At 36.5% G+C, this 14491-nt stretch overlaps 1 protein-coding gene across 4 annotated transcripts in view; it reads right to left on the bottom strand.

Moving 5' to 3' along the window:
• Positions 1-14491, bottom strand: part of eri3.S (ERI1 exoribonuclease family member 3 S homeolog) — a 166210-nt gene that overhangs the window by 83480 nt on the left and 68239 nt on the right. For all 4 annotated transcript variants that reach the window (XM_018260853.2, XM_018260852.2, XM_018260851.2 and 1 more), the window contains exon 7: positions 665-764. In XM_018260853.2, coding sequence (XP_018116342.1) covers positions 665-764 — 100 coding nt within the window. The remainder of the gene's footprint in view (positions 1-664; positions 765-14491) is intronic.

Genomic DNA, 14491 nt, shown 5'->3' with positions numbered 1-14491 from the left:
ATGTACTGTTGAGCTGCACTAGTAAAACTGCTGTGTTTGTTTCAGAAACACTACAATAGTTTATAAAAAGAAGCTGCTATGCAGCCATGGGGCTGTACACAGTAGATATCAGATAGGTTCCAAAGAGTCCCATTGTATATTACAGAGAATATCTGTTATCTGCTGTTTATCTTGCGCCTTTTCTCCTTTTTCAGTCTTGAATGGCTGCCCCCATGGCTACACAGCAGCCTGCTTATATAAACTATAGTTGTGTTTCTGAAGCAAACAAATCAGTTGTACCAGTGCAGCAACAGTACAAAATAGTGAAACAGTTTGATTTTTTGTGTTACTGTTCCTTGTGTGTGAATCAGCAGAATGATGATATTTAGTGTTCTGACGCATCACATTCAATTTTTAGTAACTTTACAAAACACATTTACACCTAATATGCCCAAATGAAAATCTTCATATACGTTATCCAAATATTTTTAACAACTCCTTCTTTATACTTACCCTCCTTCCCAAAATGTTAGCAGTGTAATTACATATCACCCACAAAGCTACCATCTTTATAATGACATCCTTGGGCGCTGTTTCAAGCAGCCAGTGTATAGAGGGAGTACATCACCATAAACAGTGAAGTTTGCATAGCATGTTGTATTTAAGCAAAAAATATGGTACTCACCTATTCCACTGTGGGGCCTCCCTATGTGCTGAAGACTCATACCCTTGTTCATGTCTAGGAGGCCATTCTTGGGCCAAGTTCCAATAGCAAAGCTGTAAGCCTGAAATATTATTAGAAACAAAAGACTATTAGTAGAGAAGAACTACCATCCTTTCACTGCCAATGTTGTTCATATAGCTGACATCTTTAAACAAATGCAGCAAACTTTTTATCAGGTATGGTACATGGTAAATATAAAGGAATACGTGTATGGGTTCGGTTATCTAGAATGCTAAGGACCAGAGGTGTTCCAGTTAATGAGTCTTTACCACATTTGGATCTGCATGCCTAAAGTCTACTAAGAAATCATTCAAACATCAATTAAACCTAATAGAATTGTTTTGCTTCCAAAAAGGATTAATACCATCTTAGTTTGGTATAAGGTACTATTTAATTATTACAGACAAAAGGAATATAATTTTGAAATATCTGAATTATTTTATTAAAATGGAGTCTATGGGAGACAGCCTTCCTGAAATTTGGAGCTTTCTGGATATCGGGTTTCTGGATATCGGGTTTCTGGACAACCGATCCCATACCTACATAGGAATTATGTTACCTTGATGTGAAATTAACCAGAGAGCACAACTCTAACCACATCAGTCTTTCAATAGTTCAGGTTTGGGCCTCATGTTAATGTCTATCATTCCCACACACACACCCCCCCAGGGTTTTTTTACACTTAATTTAAAAAATACACACAAGGTGGTTTGATCTGCCCACAATGTAGATTCATTTCTATTACATATAAAAAAAACTCTTCTATGAATAAAAACTATCCAGTGGCCAATTCTACAACACAAATGTAAACATGTATAAACAGAATCAAGTTACTATTGCAAAGAAGACCCATAATTAGAACAGATTTGGACAGTCGAGTTATGAGAGTCTGGAGCTCTGCATATCAGTATAACATGCTTGGGTGAGCACACAATATCAAGTGCAGTACCCACATTTAACCCAAAGAGAATCAGGGTTGCAGGTGTCATTTAGGAAATCAGAAAAAAGAATAGGAAATTCATACCAGAGAGAGAAGATGCAAAGGCGAAGATGTATTTAATACACAAAGGTGAGGTTTATATATGGATAGGAAACTGGTTTCAATATCGTGTACAGATTGTGTCTGTTAATGGTACATTCTGTACTCGGAATAAGTTTCTTAGTGGGGTCCTGCAGGGTTCTTGCTTATTAAAGACTTAGGAGAGGGTATCAGATCTAATGTATCAGTGTTTGCAAAATGATACATAACTATGCAGTCTAATTAATTCTATCCAGGATATTACATCCTTGCAGCAGAATCTTGAAAAAGTGGCAATCTAGGTGACTAAGTAGCAGATGAGATTCTATGTTGATAAATGTAAGGTCTGTAAATGTAAATAGGATGAAAATATAATGAACTGCTATCTGTCTACAACAGTGATCTCCAATCAGTAGCTCACGAACAACACGTTGCTAACCAACCCCATGGATGGTGTTCTCAGTGGCCCCAAAGCAGGTGTTTATTTTTAAATTCCAGGCATCAGGGCAACATTTGGTTAAATAAAAACCAAGTGTTCTGACAAATACAGCCACCTGAAAGCTGCCAATCCACATAGGGCTACCAAAAAGCCTATCACAACCCTTATTGTGGCATCCCCAGGGCCTTTTTCCATGCTTGTATTGCTCCTGAATTGCTCATGGGTTCAAAAGTTTGGGGACCCCTGGTCCACAATCTCCTCTAATGTACTTGTACATAAGTAAGTAATGTAATCATGTTCCCTCTCAAGCTTTTCTTCAGAGAAAACAGTCCCAACTTTCCTCATAGTTTAATTGTTCCAATACTTTCCAAATTTGGTTGCATGTCTATAGACATTTCCAACTCAATAATAACGTTCTTAGGACTGGGGCCCAAAATTACACTGTACACTCGAGGCACTGACTGATACTATCTAGAGTTCATAAGTCTGCTTTCCACAAACAACACTACCAAAGCCTCCTCAGTTAAGTAGGCCCCAACACAACGCTATTTAAATTAATCAGAACACTGTTATTTGCAAACACCTGCTATATAAGGACTAATAAAAGCTGCTGACTTATGCCCTCCAAACCAACTCAATAGTATATCAGCCCATGAAAGGACCTAAACATGGGTAGCAAAATCATCTTTATCAGTATAAGTATAAGTATAGCCAGCTTTAAACCTATGACCCATGGGTTGATGATCTATGGACTTTTTGCTTACAACATTTTTATTGCATAAAAAAACGATAGGAGTCAAGACAACACTTGAAACACATTAAAAATGTTTTCAATCCAAAATTTGCAAACCACTCAAAATACTCACAATGTATAGTTTAGCAGTTGTTTTATTTGTGCACCCTAGTGGACCCTAGCGCTCTCCTTTAGCCACTGTTAGTATATACATTTTAGGGTTCCTGAAGTAAACATGCAACAGTAATTTAAGTTTTATTGTACATTAAAACACTCTTTTTGATAAGAGCCTACATTATAACACAATCATGTAAATACATACTCAGTAGGTAAGAAAGCTCATAATAGGTAAATGTGTATAGTAAGGTGTTTGATGTAATTTAGAAGCCAATGCAATATTTCTTGTCTCTTCGCTTCTTTTTAGTACATAATTAAGTGGCAGTATATGTAACAATTTTCTGCAGTCATCTCACTTTCCTCTTAGCCAAACATTGCTGCTCTGTGGATAATTAATTGATAACAGTGCTAAACCTATTGGGAGATGATTAGCAATTAAAACTCCTAATTAAGTCTGTGCATAATTCACTGAAATTACAGTTTATGTACACAAAAGGGAGTTTGTTTGGTTTTGTCTAGCCTTGTACAAATATGTGTTGATATCTTTATTGTTCATTATTTTTCCCCCAAGCCAAGACCTCAGTCTGTTTCACATCAGGGCTTCATTAGAGGATTTGTAAGTGATATAAGAGCAGATGTTCTAGTTGGTCTATAGAGAGACAGTGGCAAATAGCCTCTCATTATGTCTTTTGTTAGTAAAGATGTGTTTTGTGGATTAAAAATTCCTTAATTCACCATCAACACTCAATTAACCATATCCCTCAATTCAGACTCACTAAAATAATCAAACATCACAGAAACATAAAATGAACCTTGAAAATTTAATTTATTTTATTGTTTCCATCTGGTGTAATAGTTATGAAAATATTAATGGATTTACAGTGTATTTATACATTGTCCTTAATTGTCATACATGTAATTTAGTAACCTCACATTTTTGTCTTTACAGCAACCCAACCTTTATTGGCCAGGTGAACGTTGTAGGGCCAAATTTTTTTGCAAGGACAGGGGGGGGATGGTCGGGAGGGGTCGGCATCCAATTCCATTAATTGGTCGGTAGGCTCGGCGTCCCAGTTCAAGACTGTCCGTGGCCCGGCGGTTGGGGACCCCCTGCTTTACAGGCTTCTGTTTTCTGCTTACTCTCTGAACCCATATATGAACATAGTATGCACAAAACAGGAACCGCATCAGCAAAGCGCCCAGACATTGTTTGCATATACTGTAAATCCTTTGAGGTAAGTGTGTAATTTGCATACTTTTTGGAGTAATTTTGGCCCAGCTTTTTCAAGTTAGTCAGATGAATTTAATGCACACAGATTCTAAACTGGATTGAAATCATGGCTTTGACTTTAACATTGTAGGACATTCACATTTTTGTTCTTTAGCCAATCCAATATTTTGTTTTTGAGATAAAAGTGTCTTGCTATTGCTCATCTACATTACCATTTTGTTTACAAAAACTTAGGTGAAGCACAAATAAGGTAAATCTGCTCCATAAGGCATCCATTTTAACATGCATTAATTAAAAAACATATAAAGATTTGTTTAGTATTATGTAGCCAGTTTCTGAAACATTTAAGTATTTTGTATTGAAGGCCATGGAGAAAGCCCTCAATGTTTCAGAGGCAGCAGTATATATATTGGTTAACAATTCAAGGTCATCCCTTACTAACTCACTAGACATCCAGTGACTGGCCCACTACTAAAGGTCAAGTAGGCATGTTATGCATATTCAAAGCTGCCTGCAGGATCGATTGGATTAAATTGTTTTTCCTGGGTTTCGGAAGGAAGTGCCCGGGGCATTGATCAGACCCAGACGAGGCTGCTCACAAATTAAGTGAGATAACGAAAATGAGGGTGGGGGATGATAATAGGAAAAGATTATCAGAGAGAAAAAATGTAAGCTGTGCAGAGTAGAACAATGTTTCCTAGTGGGACTTCACTATAATACTGTACTGAGCATATATGTAAATTATGCTGATACGTTAACACTGGCCTTAGAATTAAGTCATCAGTGCATGAACAGATTCCAGCCATATAAATCATTATTACATGCATTTTGATGAGACATTTGGCGAGAGTAAAATTATAAAGTGATAATCAATAGCTTCAAAAGGTTCCATTTATTGTTAAACATCTTTTCTTAAGAGATCTAATTGCCATTTTCCACTGAAGCGAACAAAGTACCCACGGGTTAACTAACTTGATTAGTATAATGGTTATATGGAGCTTGCCTAAAGGATGACAAAAAGAGAAATGCACACGGTCCATTTAAATATGCATTACGTCTTGTGTATCATTATAATAAACAGAAATTTCTCTTGCTTCCTACTAAAACTAATACTAGGAAAATATATTTGTGATGAAGTTAACATTAATCATGGGAAAACACTATTTTCACCAGAAACTAGTGAATTCCCTGTCAAAATGGACAAATAATACTATTACTTCATTGGTGTACCTGAAATAGAATTTCTTTGCCTCAATTTCTGTTTTACGGTATAATCAAACACATAAAAAAGGGACCAATTTAAGGTCAGACAGGTCAAAATGGGGGGCCTTCATTTTTCCAGTGTTGAGGGGGGGTGTGTGTATACATCTCCCCAAATTCAGAATATAACTGTGCTAACAGGAAAAATCGTCTGATTGTTTATCAGGACACATAATGAAATAATATTCACCATCACCTTCAGAAAAGACAGATTTGATGTAAAGTTAAAGGAAAAGGGAAGAGAAAATTAAGAAGCATAATGCGCGTTTACTCATGCAAAGAAAAAAAATATTTAAGTGATATAGAGGAAAGAAGATTACTAGCGAAGAATAACACTGCGCTTTTCTGTCAAATCACATTGGTATTTCAGTAATAGATTCTCAGCCTGACACTGCATTTGATTCTAAGGTGATCCTGCTTTATCCCAACACATCAAATATTAAACACTTGTATTAGCCGATCCGCTGTCACTTTCCCTACCTTTTGCCTTTCGTTTTATTTTATTCATTCTGCCCTGTTTTTAGTCACTTTAATATTCTCAATGTTATCTAAACATGCCTTAATACACTTGGGTTCTTATCAATTTCCTTTTGTAAAGAGAGGAGGAGGAGGGATACTTAAAAAAGTATTAGGTTTTTTTCTTATTATTCTCATCCTTATTTTCCAGCTTTTCAATTTTTGTGCATGGAAAGCTTAGACGGAAGATAGGGGGACTGGGGGAGCAGAATGGAATAACAGAAAGGGAACAGACAGGCCAAGTTTGACGGATGCCTTTCAACAAGGGCAGTCTAGCTTGTCAAAGTCTGAGTGGGAGATGAATTGGCAAATCTATTCAGGCTGCCTCTGGATGTCATGCAATACAGTTTAATATTCCCAGATAAAGGCGATGAGCTATCGCTATCCTGACACCAGAGTTATTTGTTCCTCCTCTATTGCATGATCCTCCGCTTTGTGAGCATTGCACAGCTTTTCCTCAACCATTTACTAAACACAATGCTATACAATTTATGTTATCTCATTTTTTTCAATTCACACTTAACAAAATAATGGTGGAATATAGTAATAAATTCAGCCCTGTGGCCAAAACATGATGATAATACAGATTAGTATGCTAAAGTGCATACTATTACTAAACTGAATTTATGCATTTATGCAGAGCTGTTTTATTCCTAGCACTTGCATTTCCACAATGCTTTTTATACACCCTGTGTGGACATCTCTGTTCCTAAATATCAACGCAGGAATCTAACTATGAGAGTAAACAACAGAACATTTTTTGGTTTTGACAAAATCTGTAAATGGGGAAACCAACCCAAAAATAGTTTTGCATTTGAAATGTAATTCTAGGCATCTACACAATTTTAAAATGTCATACGTTTTACATTTATATGCATCTTAGTTATATCTTAGTTGGGATCAAGTACAAGATACTGTCTAATTATTACAGAGAAAAAGGAAATCATTTTTGAAACTTTGCATTATTTGGAGAAAATGGAGTCTATGGAAGACGGCCTTCCCATAATTCAGAACCACTGATCAGAAGTCAGTTTTCCCCCAGGTCTCCTAACCAGCTGTCTTCTGGTTCTGACTCCTCACACAATGGCACATACGTCCAGAGAATATAAACAGCCAGAAAGATAGCACAGACATTTACAAATAACTCCCAAACGATTACATTTGTTTTAATGTATAATGGAAAATTGCTTAGAATCACATTTTTCTTTCTTTGGCAAGAACAGTGTTTAGTGTTTAGGTGGACAGTGTGACTTTACAGGTACGTGCACTTATGTTTGTGTGCTTGAGTGTGTGTCGAAAAACTATTTAAAACCAGACAAGTATCCTAAGTACACAATATGTCAAGATGTTTTTGTCCACACTCCTAGTACAATGATATGTCCTTAGTTGGAATGCTTACAACTGAGTTCCAAACTCTGGAAGCAATATCAACTATTCATTGCATGGCTTTCCATGCATCACAAACACAATGACATCTATTGAAGTACAAGGTTGTATTTGTGGTCAAGGCTGAGGTTTTTTTTTTAAATATTAAATATGTAGACACCCAAGGGCCACCCCCCTAAAGTTGGCACCCCAAGCCAAGGCCCTCAAGTGCCTGCATATAAATATAGCCCTGTTAAGTAGAAACAAATTATGAAGATGAATTACACTTCACTGTCTAGCAGTCTGCCAGGAAAGTGTAAGTTTGGTGGATGCCAGGAGAATGTAATTTGCCAGGCTATTCAGTGCCAACTATACAACATACAATGACTTTCTTGACAACTACATAATCGACAGAATTCAACAGAATTCAATTGCTGGGAAGGGAGTAAAAAAAACATATTCTAACATATTATGGAAGTTCAACATCAGTGCTTCAGAAGTGATGCTATTACTTTTAAGTAAAACTACTACTAGGGATGGGCATGGCCGCATACCTCTTCTGCCTGCACTCCCCTAGTTCAGTCACTGGAGGGTCTCAGTTTCTGGAAAAATGTATTCCCTGCACTTTTCGGGAAGTCGAGGACAACTTGCCCCCTTGACCTCCTGTGCAGGGAATCATTAATTTTTCCATAGATTGAGACTCTCCAGTGTCTGAACTAGGGGAGCTGAGGAACGTCTAATTTGGCCCAGCCCTGGGGATGGGCAAAAGTTTTCACCAGGTTTTGCAGCAAAAGAAAAAAACAAAAAAAGCCTTTAGACTCCAATGTATTGAGAAAAAAGTCACACGGTTTGGAAAAAGTTACCCAAAAAAACCATCCACTGATTTCAAAAACTACCTGTTGAAGCACACATTATTTAGTGGGTGCTTGAAATTATGCAATTCTGAAAAAAAACAACAATGCGGTATTGTGGGTTCAAAACCATGGCACTTTGCACTCACAATCATAAATGCAGGTTAATTTGCTTATAATGAAATTGACCTCACTGAGTTTGCGACAGGGAACAAAGACTGCAAACTCCACTCAGGCAAGAACTCATATCACTGCTAAATAATCGCTGTAAAGCTCTGCAAAATGCTACCACCATAAAATAAAGGATAAATAGAGAATAATAATAGAGGGCTACTATTTCTCTTCCAGTGTTAAGTGCAAAGCAACCGTTTTTTTACCAAATGCAGATGACCCAAGAAAAATTATTATATAGGACTTTATCATTTTTCATATCAGACTGTATGATCTTTGGTATGTATACGAGAATCCTGCGGAGTGATTTGAAACTAACACTGTTTGGTCTGTGTATCGCAACATCAGTAGATCTAATATGCACTACTTTCACAGGGTGGATAAAATAAATTGCCTTAAATTTTCCAGCAACCATCCATGTTATTGCTCTGCCTTTTATCCACAATGCTCAGGACTTGGGATTTTGATTCAGGAGCTTTTTCTAAAAACGTTTATATGATTTCATAATTAGTATAACAATATTTTCCAGTAATAGTAATATGCATATTGAATGCAGGTATTGGAGGAGGTTAGATATGATCTCCCTTTAGTGTGCTGCCTGTGTTTATAAGGTTACATTTCTCAGCAGCATGGGAGCAGGTGCCCTGCATTTAGGTTTAAGTTGTCCCTGTTCTGTACATTCTGCCCCATTAGTTGTGCCCAGCCATCTGTGGCATCACTAGTAATTTTGCTGTTCTCCCTGCAACCCACTCCCTTCCCGTTCTTCCTGCTGTCTGGTTCACCCACCCCTCCTGTGTATCAGGGAGCTTTTCCATTAGCCCCTTTAATATTCTGATACCCAGCACAGGCTGCCATTACATTCAAACACTGATGGGCCTGTGAAACGACATCGCTAAAATGAAATTGTGTATAATCAGCCTGCTCCATGCACTGTCAGTCCCATCACTAACGTGAAGTAAAGCAGGCTTAAGGATGGATTTAACAGCTGCCACAAGTGTGTGTGTGTGTTTGATGCTGATTACATATGTAATATGTCATTTATACACATATATTTAATGATTCTTTTCAGGATTTTCTACAAGAACACTAAACATACTATAAATCAAATATACTTGAACTCATTTGAGAGTAGTAAAGCCCAAACCATATTTTCTTGCAATTAGATATAGATAATACAGAGATATCTAGTGTTTCTGAGGACAATTAAAGGGTGGTTTATATGCCTATAAATATGCAGCAAAACATAAAATGCACAGTACCTTGCTCTTTAGATAAAATTCTTTGGAAGAAAAGGAAAACACAAAATACAAATGCATATCACCGTTGAACAATTATAGAAAAGCAAAAATAGTATACAGAAAAATTGATCTGTTGGACAAAAGTTGTTTGTTCCATGAGACAGTTATTGAACTGGCATATAACCCGTAAGCATGTCAAGGGCTATACTGACATATTTGGCATCATAATTTAATGATAATTATAATGCCATCATCATCTTAATCTGCCCTGCAAATAAGAAGTATTTAAGAACACTGGCATATAACAAAGAAAAACATAGTAGAGTAGTACTGATTCAAGGCTAGAAAAAAGGACTGCTTTGCAAACCGTAAGATAATAGAAGCAAAAAGTAGCCAAAACAAGCTGTTCAAACCATAAAGTTCCACACTACTGTACATGGGTAAATCACTAGCTGCTGCACAGTGAAGGAAAATTACAAATGCTTAATTTTTCATAAACATTTTTTAACCCACAATGCAGTTTACTCCCATAATTCCAGATTAATTGCAGAAACACAATCAACATTTAGGGGCCTATTTGTTAAACCTCATTTTTTTGTGGTCAAGGTTTTTAGGAGAAAAACTCGAATTTTTCGTGGAAAAATAGAAACTCGAATTTTTAGAGATTTATCATCCCAAAAGCTGCTAAAAATACGAATCCGAAAATACTCAAACCTGTCAAGGTCATGTAGAAGTCAATGGCAGATGTTCCTGAAGTTGTTTCTTGACATTGTGATCTGCGTGTATAATCCGATAAAATCTGGGTTTTCATCCGATAATGCGAAAAAGTTTTGACAGTAAAAATTCGTTAAAATCACATTTTCAGAATGTCAATTGTACAATACAGTTTGAAGCTTGATTTTGTCGCAATGTTTCGTCGCTCTGTTTTTTCTGAGAAAAATGATTGATAAATGAGTTCAATTTGTGGAAGGGAGTTTGCTTGACTTTGTTTTCATAAAAAACTGAAATCAATTTGAGTTTTAGTACTGTTAAATAACCCCTTAGTGTGATGCCATAAAATTAATGCATTCACCAGTGTGTAGTAACAAACTGTAAGCATGTTGTAACTAACATTTTCTGCTGCAATTGAGTCACTCTGCTGTAAGAACCCTGGAATAAGCTCCAGGTATCCCTTGCATAAATAGGCACACTTGTGCTCAATTCAGCAGAGAAAAAAAGCTGGACCAGGGGCGTAACTACAGAGGAAGCAGAACCTGCAACTGCAGGGGGCCCAGGAGTTATATGGGCCCCATATTGCCCTGATTAATATATCATTTCAATATATATTGGTATAACAGGTCAACCTCTACACATTTTGGGAGCCTGAAAAATAATTTGCTGTGGGGCCCAGTAATATATTGTCACACCACTGGGCTGGACAAAATGGTTCATGGCATATCTAAATGGAAGTGTATGGAGCATGTTTGGACATAAGTAGCTTTAATGATCAGCGTCAATACATGAAACTGCTGCATCTGTTTTAGCTCAACCGCATTTGCAGTCAAAATTTCCGAAGTCCAAATTGGGGTGCCAAATAAGGACTGTGATTGGCTATTTGGTGGCCCCTATGTGGACTGGCAGACTACAGGAGATTCTATATAGCAGTACACCTGTTTTTTATGCCTCCAAGCCAGGAATTCCAAACTAGGCACCTGCTTTGAGGCCACTGGGAGCAACATCCAAGGCATTGAAGAGCAACATGTTGCTCGCGAGCTACTGGTTGGGGATCACTGATTTAAGGGGTTGTTAATCTGTTCACTTTTTAGGTAGCGTCAGGCAGCAAAAAGTAGCCAACAGGAAGGATCAAGAAAGGCTGAAATTAAAACACCACCAACAAAGGTTTTCTAAGGGTAGCATTGTGGATTGGAGGGGAGTTCAAAACCGTCCCCCATCCACTTTCAAGTGGAATCATCTAAAATAGTCTGAAGCAGTGAAAAGCACTTATCACTCTTGTTTGAGCAAAAAGTGAATAGTCGTGATTTGCCCCTTGCCCGCAGAGCTACAGTACATATGTTTGGGCAATAATGCTTGAAATCTCCCTGTGTACCCAATAGCATGTACACACAAAACAATATTTTATTTGATTATCAATCCAAAAACTTCAAAACTGTCTCACAAAGCATTACCACCATAGCCCTCATTGGCTCAAAGCTAAATGCTAGGCTGAAGTGCCTGCACAGCTCCCTCAGGCATACACTAGCCACAGAACATTTGATGAGCTCATGCTGCCTAATTTATCTCACTCTTAAGCAGATAACTGCAAGATAACTCACTATTAAATATTCATATACATTTTACATATCCAGAGAACTTTAGAGAATCAGGAAAAATATTAGTAGACTGAAGTCATATCATTGCGTATATCAATGTGTACGCTAAGATGCCTACAAAAATATATAAAGCAACATTTTATATAAAACAGAACAAAGTTTTATCTACATTGAATCCAGCCAATAAAATACATTTTAGCTAATGAATCTAACAAAGTCATCCACATCATTGAGTAATATGCTGATAATTGCTATTCATTACATGTTATATAACTCAAATCTCACTTAAAGAGCTATATTGGGTATAACTGGCATCAAAGCATTGTCCCGCCAATTAGGCATCAATTCCTAATTTTCAAATATAGGTGCTGCCTTGAACAAGTGCACTTTGTAAATCAATCCCATTTTTCTGTTTACCATTATATAATAATATTATTGGGTTATACATAAATTTACCCCTCAGAGAGTGAAATAAATAGAAATTGGGCTTCTTACTAGGTTCTAATGCAAAACTATTTAAGCTCAGTTTTGGGTTGATACAGTAGGACCCCAATTTTACATTTCTCAGAAGACTATATCAAAACGGCATAAATTCCAGGACACCATTACATCTGGGTAAGAAAAAAATGCAGCTTGCCAGAATGGGACCCTAACAAACAATGGCGTCAAATTCAGGAAACTGTAAAATCAGGGTTCTGCTGTATATTTATTATGCATAAACTGAATCTGTGAATCAGTATGGATCTGCTAATTTTATTGTTACATCCCTTGTCTTGTAAAGTCTAATGTGTGCTACATACAAAAGCTCTTAAACTGATTGAAATAATATTAATATATTTTCCTACTTGTATAAATTAAAACATAATGATCTAAAATGAAAACCGAGCACAATTTGGTGACAAGTGAAGTCTGAAGATCTGCTATAAACCACAAATTTGCACTCCTTTATCCAAAGAAATGTCTGTATAAGTCATGCCAAGAATCCTTAATGCTATCTAGATTAAAGGGTTGCCAGGTTCTTTATTTTTATTATAATTGTCTCTCCTGGCGATTATTTTCAGATGTCTCAGATCTCCCCTGAGGTGCTTCTGATTGAATGAAACCTGACCCACGGCTCCAATAAGTGTATTTCAATTACATCTGCCACCATGTAACGATATAATGATATATCATGTGATATTAAATCCATGGTAATCATATTAGGGTTTTTTTAATAGTGCACTAAATGCATTATTGCTTCCATATAATTAGCCCCAAGAAGCTCTGATTTGTGGTTTTAGAAGACGCAGTCCCAAAAATATCTCTAATCTGAGTTAGGTGGGAGATGGTTTAGGCTAGCAGTTAAGAAGAGGTGTAGCTACTACTACTGTGTACTTCTGTTGACAGTGTCAATTATTATTATTGTCAATTAGATATTATTTAAATATATCAGGTTGTATCCAAGGACAATGAATTTTTGAGGATTCTAGCACTTTATTTTCTGTAATTAGATATTATTTGTTCGAAGCTGCACTGAAAGCGCCTTTTAAAAGGTACTATTACCTGAGAACTAAGCACTGTAAAACATCAATCAGAAAGCAAAATCATTTAAAGGAAAGGTGCACAGATAACTCTCTATGTACAATATGTCATGGGACCCTATACAATTGTATAACCTTCCAAAGTCATTGTGTCAAGCTTAGTCATTACCAATCTGGATGTTGAACCCAAGAAGATAGCTTTCAAACCCAACTTTCTGAAATCTGCAACTGAACGCTACCCCAATTTATTTTGGTTACGCTGTGAAGGTGAAATAATCAGGAAAGGTTTTAGCATATTTACAGGCAGTTTGTCACATCACTGTCAGACTGCACTGTGGCTTTACATTTTGTTACTCCCCCCCCCATGAAAAAAGCCCTTCCTTGCTAACAACATACTGTCACAGCCCTTATCTAACAACCTCTGACACACAATCTCCAGATTAGTGATGACAACAAACAGAGGGTTTAATTGAAAAAGAAAATGTGATTGCAGTGACAGGAAAACCAGAAGATTACAGCACATCTGCCAACCAATAAGAAAGGCTGATCAGACAATAATTTAACTCAGCTGCTGTCACCGAAGGATAAAACCTTCTACCTCACCCAAATTTAGCACTTGAATCTTCCAAGACAAAAGAAACAACATTTAAGATGGTAAATTATTAAGGCTGACACAATGGTTAAAAATAGAAAGTCTTGTTAATGAAGTTTATCAAACCAGCTTGTTAACATATCATACTATTTTTTTTTTTTTACATAAATAATACTTTGTAAATATTCCATTACAAGTGATAATCACAATATCACAGACAATATGAAGTCTAGTAAGAATATGTTTATTTACAACTTTAAAACACCCTTAATTCAGGCCTCAGAAATCATTATACATATAAAAATTTTACGGACATATTTATCAAAATGTAGAAATACATTTCAGTAAAAAAATCATTGTTATATTCCCATGTAGCAAATAAAGCAGCAGCACTCAGGTATTTTTGAAAAATTTGTAAACCTTTACTT

The sequence above is a fragment of the Xenopus laevis genome, chromosome 4S (assembly GCF_017654675.1).
Source record: "Xenopus laevis strain J_2021 chromosome 4S, Xenopus_laevis_v10.1, whole genome shotgun sequence".
Taxonomy (NCBI): Eukaryota; Metazoa; Chordata; class Amphibia; order Anura; family Pipidae; genus Xenopus; species Xenopus laevis.
This window is presented reverse-complemented; position numbering and strand designations above follow the sequence as displayed.